At 37.8% G+C, this 12244-nt stretch overlaps 1 protein-coding gene across 1 annotated transcript in view; it reads right to left on the bottom strand.

Moving 5' to 3' along the window:
- The window catches only part of PRDX4 (peroxiredoxin 4), a 158238-nt gene that overhangs the window by 120780 nt on the left and 25214 nt on the right, over nucleotides 1–12244 (bottom strand). Inside the window, exon 2 of the mRNA XM_044072290.1 lies at nucleotides 7976–8093. Coding sequence (XP_043928225.1) covers nucleotides 7976–8093 — 118 coding nt within the window. The remainder of the gene's footprint in view (nucleotides 1–7975; nucleotides 8094–12244) is intronic.

Genomic DNA, 12244 nt, shown 5'->3' with positions numbered 1-12244 from the left:
TCCTGAACTAATACCAGAAGTACTAGGACAATACTCCAGAATTTTATTAATATGGTAAGTGCTTTTGGTTAGACCTTCCAACCTTCTTCAGACAAAAGTAATCACAGTAAAAGCACTCACTAAATACACCTACTACCTTAAAGTTAAAAGGACAAAAGGTTGGAAGGTCTAACCGAAACTGCTTATCATAATTAATAAAATTCTGTTGGAGTACTGTCCTAGTACTTCTGGCATTTTTATCAGATTGCTGGCTACATATGGTACTATAGTATGGATGCTGAAAGTACTCACGGATGATATTTTGTATATTCCCAAGAGGGAATTTGAAGTTCCGCAACAAATCGGTTCAGAACTTGACTACACTAGTCTGGCAATCGTTCCATAACTTTCAGGGTGTTAATGGATCGAACACCAATCATGGACACTCTCAAAGTGAAGTATTTAGTTTTGGGTGAACAGGATCGAAATAGGCATGCAAGTGTGGACTTAAGACTATGAAGAATAATGCTACTTCGTCTTTACATATGGCACTTGATTTATTTCATGACAACATGTTAAAGTATCGTAGACAGGTACAAGAGAACACATACTTTAAAGAATGTCAAAAGAAAGCAGATACCAAAAAGTTTAAGGTATCGGAAGCAAGTTTCCAATGGGACTTGTTTGGAATATAGTGCATTACATTGCGAGTTACTGCAGCTGTTTGACAAACAGGGCTGTGAACTGCTTGATATCTTGATAAAACACAATACCCTACAAATGGACAATTTAAGTCAGCAAATTAGGTCCATGGAGGGAAACATCAAGGATTTGTGTTTTAATTCAATAAAAAACGCAATATCTCAACATTTTTACAGAAGTGGATGACGTCAGCAAAGCCGTCACTGAGCGGAAGAACTGAAGTTAGAAAGGGACCGCTTAGATTACGGTAAAGCGTATCCTAAACCACCAGAAAACCAACAATTTTTGCATAATAGCGACCCAGGACCTAGCAGGGAACAAAATCAACGAGATGAAGCTACAGGAATTAATCAGGGGTTCCATGAGTGCCCTTTACAGCCGGGCAACCTGCGATCAGAGAGGGTACGGAACAGGAGGGGGAACTCTGCATCACAGATGAATTACAGTACGACTTACAATTACAACAGGAAGGGTTCTGCTTCGAGGAACCAGCAACGTCAGATTCGGTAGACAAAAGAATATTGGATTTACGTTAAGTGTGTTGTGAACAGTACAGGTGACTAATAATTTTAATTATAGTAGGGTTCAGCTTACAACAGTGTGTTCAGTAAAAGGTTTAACATTTGTCCCATCAAGAAGAGCTAATGTTACTGAAATCATTAGGGAGTTAAAACTATTTTTAAGGAAACTTAGCCATAGTATTTGATGGGACAAATAGAATAATTGACAATCCCTTACATATACAGAGTGCATTTAACCCTGAACTTCACCCTACTTTAAAAGTCTTTGACCGTGTTTGCGAAATTGACACAAGGCATTTACTAAAAAGCATAGGGACAATAATATGAATGGAAATCTTACTTTTGCCCAGAGAAAATTAATGCAAGAACTGAAGGAAAGAAGTGACATTTCATTAATGCAACCGGACAAAGGCGGTGGCCTTATTGTTATTTATTGTGTTATCATCAAAAAATGTTAAATCTATTATATGACGAAAGCTATTTGGAAACATCTATCAATTAAGTAACCATTTCTTATGGTAGAATTGACTATTTGCTAAATTATTTACTATTTCAGGGGCAGATTAATGAACAAGAACATGAGTTTATGAATATTAATACACCCAAAGTTGCTACTATATTTAGTGTCCCCAAAACACACAAGGACCTTGAAAATCCACCTTTACAGCCAACTGTGGATGGGGGCAATCAAAAACATTACATAGCAAAATATATTGACAAGTCAATTAAAAAATAAGTTACCAACATTGGATTATTTAAGTAAGGACTCGTGGGATTTCTTGACCAAGTGTAATCAATTAAATACTCATTGAATGCTGTATTCGTTACAGCGGATGAGAAGGATTTATATACATGTATCTCACATGAACTAGGCCTAGAATGGTTTAGGGAACTTTTTTCAAGTGTATTGCATGTAGGCCAGGATAAAATTAACACACTAGTCCAACGGATGGAATTGGTATTGGATAATTATATATTTTTTTTATGAGGGTCACTATTTTAAGCAAGTTAGAGGAGTAGCTATGGGTTCCCCAGTGGGCCCATTATATGCCAATGCAGTTATGGCGCACTGGGAAATGAAATGCTTGTTTAAATCAAAGTACATGGAATTTATAAAACTTTATACCCACTTTTTGGATAATTTGTTTTTAGCATGGTGTGGTCCACAACAACTGTTATAGGATGTTTTTGAATGACAACTGAGTTTTTATCCTTCTCTTATGCTGTAGAGAAAACAGTATTACATATTTGGAGGTTTAACCAAGGATGTGTGTGTGTGTGTGTGTGTGTGTGGGGGGGGGGGGGGGGGGCTGCTATGTAAAATCTTCCATTCATAGGAAGAAAACGTATTCAAATAAGTTCCTTCATTTTTCCAGTAATCACCCTATTTATATTAAAAAGGCAGTCATTAAAGGACAAATGGTAAAACCTGCCAGGATGCTTATGTTGGACAATGAATTTTTAGATGAAATCAAGTTTATAGGAACTATGTTTTTGAATAGACTTTATCCCAAAACATTAGTGGATGCCATTTCAGGGGAAGTAACAAGGAAGAGATTATCAGGTATCTATACTTTATTAAAAGAAAAGTAATTACTGTGATGGGATTAAATAGTAATTTAGAATTTGATGGAACATTAGTATTAACTAATGTGAATGGTATAAATAATATTGATAATATCGGTATAAATGGACCAAAGGAAAAGAAGGATATATATTCAAGTAATAGTTTTATTACAACTTTTACAGAAGATAGTGCTAATATAGCCAATATTATGAATAAAAATTGGGAAATTATTTCGATGGATAAGGACATAAGCCATATAGTGGGTATCCGTCCAAATATTATATATAAAAGGGAGAAAAACATGAAAGATTGGTGCAATTCCATTACTAAAGGTGAAAAATGGCAATCTGGGAATATGAAAAAATGTGGTATGTGCAATCAGTGTAGATATATATTGGAATGTGATAATGTACTAGGTAGTAAAAATGTTTCTATTAATGGCTTCTAACTGTAATACTAGAGGGATAGTTTAAGCTAAGTGCTTGGATTTTACAGCTTATTATATTGGTAAAATGGAACGAAAATTAAAGCAGCGCATTTACGAACATTTTTATGACATTATTGTTAAGGTTAAGTGTACCAATGCTTTGCCTAGACATATACAGGAAAATGACTGCCATAAATTTGGATTTGTAATCCTAGAACAGGTAAAAAAAAAAGGTCCAAGGGGTGGCCCTTGGAAAATATTACTAGAAAATAGGGAATATTGGTGGCAGATTTATTCAAATGCCACCTTAGTACCTGGTATCAATGATGTAGTAGCTTTATCTAGTGTTTTAAATCTTAAGTTTTACAGATATAATTTTATTATACGTGTGGGCATGTGTATATTTGTGTCATTTGTGTGTTCGACATGCTTTGTATGTCCTATATTTTAGCTTTACGTTTTATGAGTTGGGATATGTTTATGTCCTTTTAACTTTACGGCAGTAATTGAATTATTGATTGATTGGCACTATATAATAATGAGTGCTTTTACTGTGATTACTTTGAAAGGTTGGAAGGTCCAACCGAAAGCGCTTAAATATTCTGTTGGAGTACTGTCCTAGTACTTCTGGTATTTTTCTTGGATTGTTGGCTACATTTGGTACTATAACTCCTGAACTAATTCCAAAACTCATTCCTTGAATTCCTCTCTTTTCAACAGATAGGTGGGAAAAGTGCCACTGTCTCATTTTTATTGTTATTTTGTGTTATTTTAATTATTGACACATGATCTGAAATAGTTATTGGGTGCATTTCAAGACCTTCAATTAAGTACACGTGTTCCTGAGAGATATAAAATCTAGCCAAGCCCAGTTTTTGTATCGGAGTAATATGCAAATTCACCGTAAACTCCTAGTACTGAATTCACTACTCTTATGTTTATCTGTAAGACCATTCAGATTGAAAGACCTTACAGAAAGAATCATTTTCTTATATAGTTATTACCACCACCTTTTACGTACAACTGCTTTTTTGTTAAATGTCTAGTCCCAGCTTTTATGTTACATGTATACACTGTGGCAGATTGGTCTTTTATACAATAGTTTCTTGTCATATCCACTTGTGCCTATGCCACATCTTCCACAACTTTTTTTTTTTTGCAAGCCCTCAAACAGAGCAAACCCCCCAAAACACTCCTAAAACCCAACAACTTAAACACACAAAACAAAGTACATACAAATATTGAAGTTTTTTTTTCCTCATAAGAACATAATTCTAAATAAATAGCTACACAGGCTAAAGTTAACCAAAAAGAAAGGTTAGTCATGCTAAGACACATGGTACAGCCTGCGCTACTAGTAAGTGCTATTTGACTTTGTACGTCTTTATAGCTATCCCAGTTGAGAAAGCACTTGAATGCTTTCAGTAAACACTTTCGCCAAGCCATTTCTCTTTATCAAATTGTCTTCTAGTGACATGCAAACCAGACAAACCTGCTAAGGGCATCTTGTTTATCAGAAAAAAAGCCTTAGATTATTCAACACTTTTTTCATTTACATACTTGGTAATAAACTTGTTACTGGATAATGCCTAGGGTTTTAACTCAGTCAAAAGAAAACGCACATTTTTCTTTTGTCACACGCTCTTAATCAAACCCTTCCTCTCTCCCCCCATCAACTCCCCTCTTAGTTTTTTTTTCTACTGCAGTGCCTACATTTCTTAAAACTGAGCAAAGAAAAATAGAGAAGGGTGAAAGAAAAAAGAAAAGCACCTGTTTATATTAATATCCCCATACCTTTTAAAACGAGAAAACTTTACTTCAGGTCTAATTAAACCAAACTGTCACACCTGGGAAAACCCCTGACTGTTTTCAGAGAGCATTATGTCCTAGCCAATTTCTCTGTTTATTTTTTCTTTACCCTCAGCCAATTCCCTTCCACCAGACTGTCTCCAGTTTCTCTTTATCAGATTGTCTCCATGGAGACATGAAGACCAGATGCAGAAATGCTACTTAGTATACTTACATGCAACTGCTAGAAAAAAGCCTCACTTGCTCTCTCTTAAAACAAAGACCCTTAAATCAGTCATTTCCCCCATGCAAGAATGAAAAAAGCACATTAGTTTTAAAATTGCCATGCCTTTTTAACCATGCTCCCTTAGTTTTTTTTTTTTTTTTTTTATCACTGCATTGCCTATATTTCTCAAAACTGTACAAGGAGGAAAAGAGAAGAGGGGAGAAAAAGAAAAACCTGTTTAAACTTAAATAGCATGCACAGAAAACTATGCACCACAAATAAAACACTATTAAGAAAAGTGTTTTTACTTGCTGTTAGCATTCTCCCCTCTCTTCCCCTCCACAAAGCATTTTTCTGAACATTAAATGACATGAAGTAGGGCATATACACTTTCCACTAGTTGGAAGCAGGCTTGTCCCCCTTCCCATGCCTTTAGCAAATATTACAGCCTGATCAGTCTATGGATGATGGGTGGCGTTTACTACGGCAACCCTTCAGGGTGCAAAGAGGAGGTCTCCTTGAATGTTATGGATATATGGTATGATATTCAACCTGTATTTTAATCACTAGAGAGGGATAAAAGTTGCATAGTAAAAAGTTCTACATTTACTGTTATAGCAATTTGACTCTGCCGAGTTGGTGTATTCCATCTGTCCTCTGTATTTAGTGCAGTAATACTTAATGATTAGTTTTCTGATCTGGCTGGTCTAAGTTTCATGTTGTACAGTCTTCATGCTTTTGTGTTGAATACTGCCATGAACAGTACCATATGTATTTGGATTCCTAAGAGAGGACCCGGCCTCATCCAATCCTGTAACTAAAATGTGGAACATTCAGATAGAAAGGGAGGAGACAGCTTTTCTGGCACTCTTAAATTGCCACTAATGTGCTTTTAGGGCACTTGTTCACACAGGGTGTGGTCAGCACACTATGGCTTTTTGTTCCACAACCAGTAATGTCGTATCTTTTACCTCTGCTGTCAGAAGTATTTTTCTATTGCTGCATGATGTACAATGACAATGACGTCTAATTTTTTGATGCACAAAGATATAGCTTGCTGTTGGTGACATGGTAGGATGTCAAAAGCAAATAAAGACAGCACTTTCTGGCTAAAGGCTTTGGTTTGAATAATCAGATCACATTACTCCCTTCTGTAGTCCAGGGAGATAGAGGAGTTGCAGTGTTGATAGCCATTAGAACATCAGCAAGGGAGTGCTTGAAAAAGTTTGGACACAATCTTGGTAGAGCTGGTAAACTATTAGTTTACAACCAAGAAATATAGAGCTACACCTGCACTGTTTGGAGAAGTACTCACATAGCTGTACTAAACCATATGCAAGGGCACTCAGAGGCATCATTTTATTGCAGCCAGTGAATCAACTGTACTTTAAAATTAGTGCAAATGCCACATTGGTCTCCTCAACTCCAAAAGCTTCTCTGGTTAAATAATTCTTTGTCTCTGTATTAATATGAACTCCATCATAATCTGAATCACCAATCAATACTTTGCCAGAGTAGTCTCTCATTCAGTTCTCATTAGGGGTCGCCAAAGCGGATCATCTGTTTCCATTTCTTCCTGTCCTCTGCATCTTGCTCTGTCACACCAACCACCTGCATGTCCTCTCTCACCACATCCATAAACCATATCTTAGGGCCTTCCTCTTTTCCTCTTACCCGGCAGCTGCATACTTAGCATCTTTTTCCCCAATATACCCAGCATCCCTCAGCACATGTCCAAACCAACACAATCTTGCGCCTCTGGCTTGGTCTCCAAATCGCCCAACCTGAGTTGACCCTCTAATATACGGATTCTTAATCCTTTCCATCCTCATCACACCCAGTGCAAATCTTAACATCTTTAACTTTGCAACGTCCAGCTTTGAGTCCTGCCTTTTTGTCAATGCCACCGTCTCCAACCCATATAACATAGCTTTGCCAGAGTACTAAAGCTTATTTCAGAGATGGAACAGTCAAAGGGATTCAATAAAATACAAATTCTTAACTGGAAACAGTACTTGAGAAATATCAGCAACATACAGGTATACATATTACGGTAACATGAGGTCAAACAATCCAACTGGCTAACTGCGGTGTGTAAAATGGCTCCCTATTGAAATGTCGGCACTAGAAATGCACAGTGCAAACAAGCCCCCCCCCCCCCCCAAACACCCAAACTTGTATATACCTACTCAGACTGGTATACCCCAAAGAAAGAGGAAATGGCACCTTGGACTGGACTTGGTATACATAAGTTCATTCTTTTGGCTATTCAGTCTGTATTTTGGGACTTGCTCTAGCGGGTCCTGACATTTCAAATGGTTACTGTGTAAAATACATTCAATGTATGCATAAAATATGCACCTCCTGAGAATTACTCTCCCCAAAAAAACAAACAAAAAATACCATTTCATAAGTGCAGCAACACATGCTGGGTTGTGCACCAAAGTACTACTACACATAGAAAGGCACTTGTACTCTGGGGGCTCATGCCTCTCATGATCTTGGGTGTACAGGAATTCCAAAATGTGCTACTATAACACAATATACACGTTACTAGGCAATGCATAGGCAACACTGTCTGTTTGAAATTAAGACTTCATAACTAGAGGGTGCATAAACAAAATTAAATACAAAATGTTAAAAGTTGTAGAATCAGCACTGAATTTGCATACCTCCCCCTACCTTTTCACCCTAGGCCAAGAGAATGCAATTTAAACTTCTAGATTAAGGAGTAATGGTAATTTTAAGAACAAGATACTACTTACAAATCCAGTGGGTAGAAAAAGAAGACCAAGTACTTTCCAAGAAAGTCAGTTTTCTTCAACTCTTTAAACTCTCCATTGATTACTGCTGTTCCTTCCCAGTGTGGGGCTGGCTTGGAAACTAGAGGGGTGAAAAAGAGAGAGAGAAAAAGACAACTTAGTATCCCAACAAACCATAAAAATCTTAACTGTACATTCTTGTCTGTGTTTTAAGGCATAATAGCAAACAGGCAGAGAAGCACTAAGCTCACACATCAGGATATAAAGCCAGTCTGCATCCATCACCAATACCTGGCCAAATGACTTAATTAGGGTGTGCCTCCACATCACTTCTAACACACAAACCATTGGCCTTAGTGTACTTAACATGTTTGTACATACCTGATTTAAACCAAAATTAATTTTAAATAAGTGAATAAAGCAAACAATCTTCAAACATTTAAACAACCAAGCAGAAAAGTGAATGTATTACTACTTCATGAACTCTGATATTGGCTTTATTGTAAGCAGCACATTGTCCTTAAAGTCTAAACCAAATCTTCAAACAAAAACGTATAAAATGTGCCAAAAACAGGGAGGAAACTTTTTATGCAATAAACATACCATATAACACACATACTGTGAGTGAACATACAAATACATAACATGCTCACACACAATACTCTGCTGCTGGAATACTCAGAGGATCAAAAGGAAACCCTCTGTGGGGAGGAGGACAGTCACGGAGTATGACTAGAGTAAGGCGGCACAGCAAAAGAAAGATGGGCAGAAGATATGGTATGGGGGAGATATGGTATGGGGGGGGGGGGGCTGATCAAATTGCACACTCAGTACTGGGAGAAAAGGAAGAGGGTGCCAGAGATGAAACAAACAAGATAATGAAGAAGATGTGGCCAAGAGATACACATGAGAAGCAGCAGAGAGGAAGTGGTGTTGGTAAGGACATATGTATTGGTGGCATGGACAATTAAGTGAAGAGGATCACATAAAGCACTCTTGAAAATGTCTGATTTTTATGTACATCCTTGTTTTTGCCAGAGTTAGAGAAAGCATTACAACCCATTCACAATGTTAAGACATTACAGATGAACGTTTATTTTTTTTTAGAATATGCCTGCCAATGCAACTTTCCAATTTTATTAGCACCTGAAAAGTACAAAAAGTAGCCTTTCAGTTTGGGTGGCATCTAAGACAAGTCAGTTACATAACAGAGAGAGAGCAAAATGAAGCCCTCTCAAATGCAGTCAAAGTGAGAAAGTCTTACTGTATGGGAATAATGCTCTGCACAAGGAAGCTGTATAGCACAGAGCACTGGAGCTGTGGGAAGGGCTTAAATACCCTTTTCAGAAATTCTCTAATTTCTTCCAAGTACAACTTTTCTCTCACCTCCTCTCATACATAGTGGCGAGTCCTACATTTCTCCAGTCACTGCTGACCAGGGAAGTATGAATCTGCACACATCTGTGTACAATCACAGGCAGTCCTACCTTATTCTGTGGTTTTAATTAAGAACTTGTATTTGGCATTTATTTTTACAGCTAGGTTGAATCCTGAAAAGGGGCCTTTGTGGTTAACAGAAAAACCTCATCAACTTTTGCCCCCCCCCCCCCAAAAAAAAAAGAAAGGTGCTCTCAAAGTATTGGGCTCTCCAACTCCAAACTCGGTTGCCTGCCACCAGTACACAAATAAGGAAACTGCTGAAGTCAATAAAGGGATAAATAAAAGTAGGTAGTGAAAATCTGCCGAAAGTATCACATGCATACCATATGTTCTGAAGGCACACATACTGTAAGCTTAACAGAACCATGGAACTAGAAAGATGAAAGGATTAGGAGCGGGACAACGAGGCAAGCAAGTAGTAAGACAACTAAAGTTACAGGACACCTTAGTCTTTCAGCAGTGAAGTGAGCTGTGCCTAGATCCAGGTCTTAGAGGGAACAGGAATTAGTACAAAACTGGACCCAAGCAAGGAAGAGGAACACCTCTGATCAAGTAGATATAAATGGAAGACAGGTCAAGAGGTAATCATACAGTAATCTCAATTTATGCTATTTCACACTATCCTGTGAATGCTTGGAGAAAAGTGAGCTCCACAGGAATACATAAATCAATATTGTAAGCAACCACACTGAAAAACATGGAATGGTGGTGGACGTGGAGGGCAAAGGAACACCTGAAGGAGGGGCAATATGGAAAAAGTGAAATGAAGGATGTCTTGCCTTGGTAGAAGGGCTGGAAGAACAGACAGGTCCAACTGAAAACAGATGACCAGTGGGACAAAATAAAAAGAATAGAAGGAAAAAAAGACTTTCACATAACAGCAGAAAAAGCCATGTGCCATTTCCAGGACGACCTGTCAAATAAGGTGGCCACAGGGATAGCCTATAGGCAAAAGAAATTTGGCCACATAAAAAGAAAGAGAAAAACAAGAAAAATTAGTATTGGGGGGACGGGACTGACTACAGGTTATGACAAAGCAGAACTAACTGAAAAAATTCTTCACCTCTAAAGATAAAGAAACTCACAAGCTACTGTGAGCCACCTACCCCAGGTTTAAAAGAACAGTGAATCAAAGCAAGTTTGTCCCCAAAATCTCAGACTAGACCAGATTTCGAAGGGGAAAAAAAATGCACTCTCTCGAGAGTCCCCTTCCCCTGTCAAGAAATAAGAAAGTGAGTCCAAGACTCAGATTCTCTCAAAGTTTCTTCCCATCAACAGGTATATTCTTAACATTACACGCATCTTCCATGATCACAGCACAGCTGTTCAAAAACAGAGAACAAATTTTACCTGTAAAACTCACTAGTAGCCCTCTGTACCTACCAAACTCATGCCATTGTCATGCAACAATGGGAAAAGGAGAATTACTCTCAGTGAAGTACACTATGGTCTCGAACACCACCAATCCTACCTTATACTTAACTTTGCTTGTTTTCTACCTACTATCACAGTACTGCTACTCTTTGTAGCCTGCGTAGACTATATGACTGTAGCCTACCTAGACTATATGATTGTATCAGTGAAAAATGTAACATGTATTTATTTTCATTGTGCATTTGCATCAGAGATTGAATCAATATTTTGTATCTATGTTGTATATGTATCTTACTGTTGACAAATGTAGATATTTTCTCCCCGGGCCTAAGCAGAAAAAGGACATTTTGTCCAGTCTGACTTTCCTGATAAACAACTGTAAAATAATTAATTGTCACATGTCAAACACTTTATCTGCAATAACTAAATGAATTGTGTTAGGTCATTTAGAACCTTATTAACTTGCTCCCTGTCCACATGTAGGCAACTGTATTCTGCATCAACAATCTCAAAGGTTGGGACTTTACAAGATGGCTGGGCACTTGACCTCAGCTCTCCCAGTGTGAAAAAAAGAACCCGGGAGGCAAGGGCCAGGAACTCAGCCACTTTTTAGTAAATTCAGTTACTGGCTAGCAGGTACACTGCATGGATTCCAGCAAAGAAAGCGAGTCTGAAGGAAAAAATCAAATAGAAAAGGTAGAGAAAAAAATGACAGGAAAGAATCTTGCAACTGGTCATCAAAAAGCAGTTCAAACTCCAGCTTTGGTGCAAGACATGGCTTCCAGTAATCTAGTGGAAAAAATAAGTCAAATGTGCTCAGAGCCAATGAAAATAAAACAATGAAGGAGTACATCAACTCAAAACAACAAACTGATGAAAACAAGCTTTAAAAGAGATATTCAGATAAAGTGCAAAAATCAGAGGAAGAAATGAAGAAAAAGCTGTCCAAGTACGAGACTGCTCAAGAAGAGAAGTTTCAAAAAATGGCACAATTAGAGGACAGAGCACATGGGGAAAACTACTGTACCAGATAAACTGGAATTTTATTGTGTGCATGCTCCAAACCTGGCCATTGGAAAGTAGCCAAGACCTATATTAGGGAAGATGCAATCCTACTAAGAGAAAAAGTTGATCCTGCCAAAACTGTGGCAGTCGGGCAACATATTAAAAGTTGAGGACAGGAGAGAGTTTGTGGAAAATAACTGTTCACTTACACTAGACACAGGAGAAGCAAATTTACTCCAGCACTCAGGGAATGTTGACAGGCAGGTATGAAAGTCAAGCTGCTGTATCCAGCTTCTTCAGAATATTTTTTCCCGGGGGATCAAAGTCATATTTGATGCAAAACAGGCTAAGGAGGAAATACAAATGTTTGTCCAACAAGCAGAAAAGGACTGCTTCTTATTCTTCTGAAAATAAAGATCATAAACAGAGTTTGCCAGTGAGATCTCTTCCAGT

The sequence above is a fragment of the Protopterus annectens genome, chromosome 5.part0 (assembly GCF_019279795.1).
Source record: "Protopterus annectens isolate FY-2018-M chromosome 5.part0, PAN1.0, whole genome shotgun sequence".
NCBI classification, from domain to species: domain Eukaryota; kingdom Metazoa; phylum Chordata; order Ceratodontiformes; family Protopteridae; genus Protopterus; species Protopterus annectens.
Note: the sequence above shows the minus strand (reverse complement) of the source record. Positions and strands in the feature narration are given on the sequence as shown.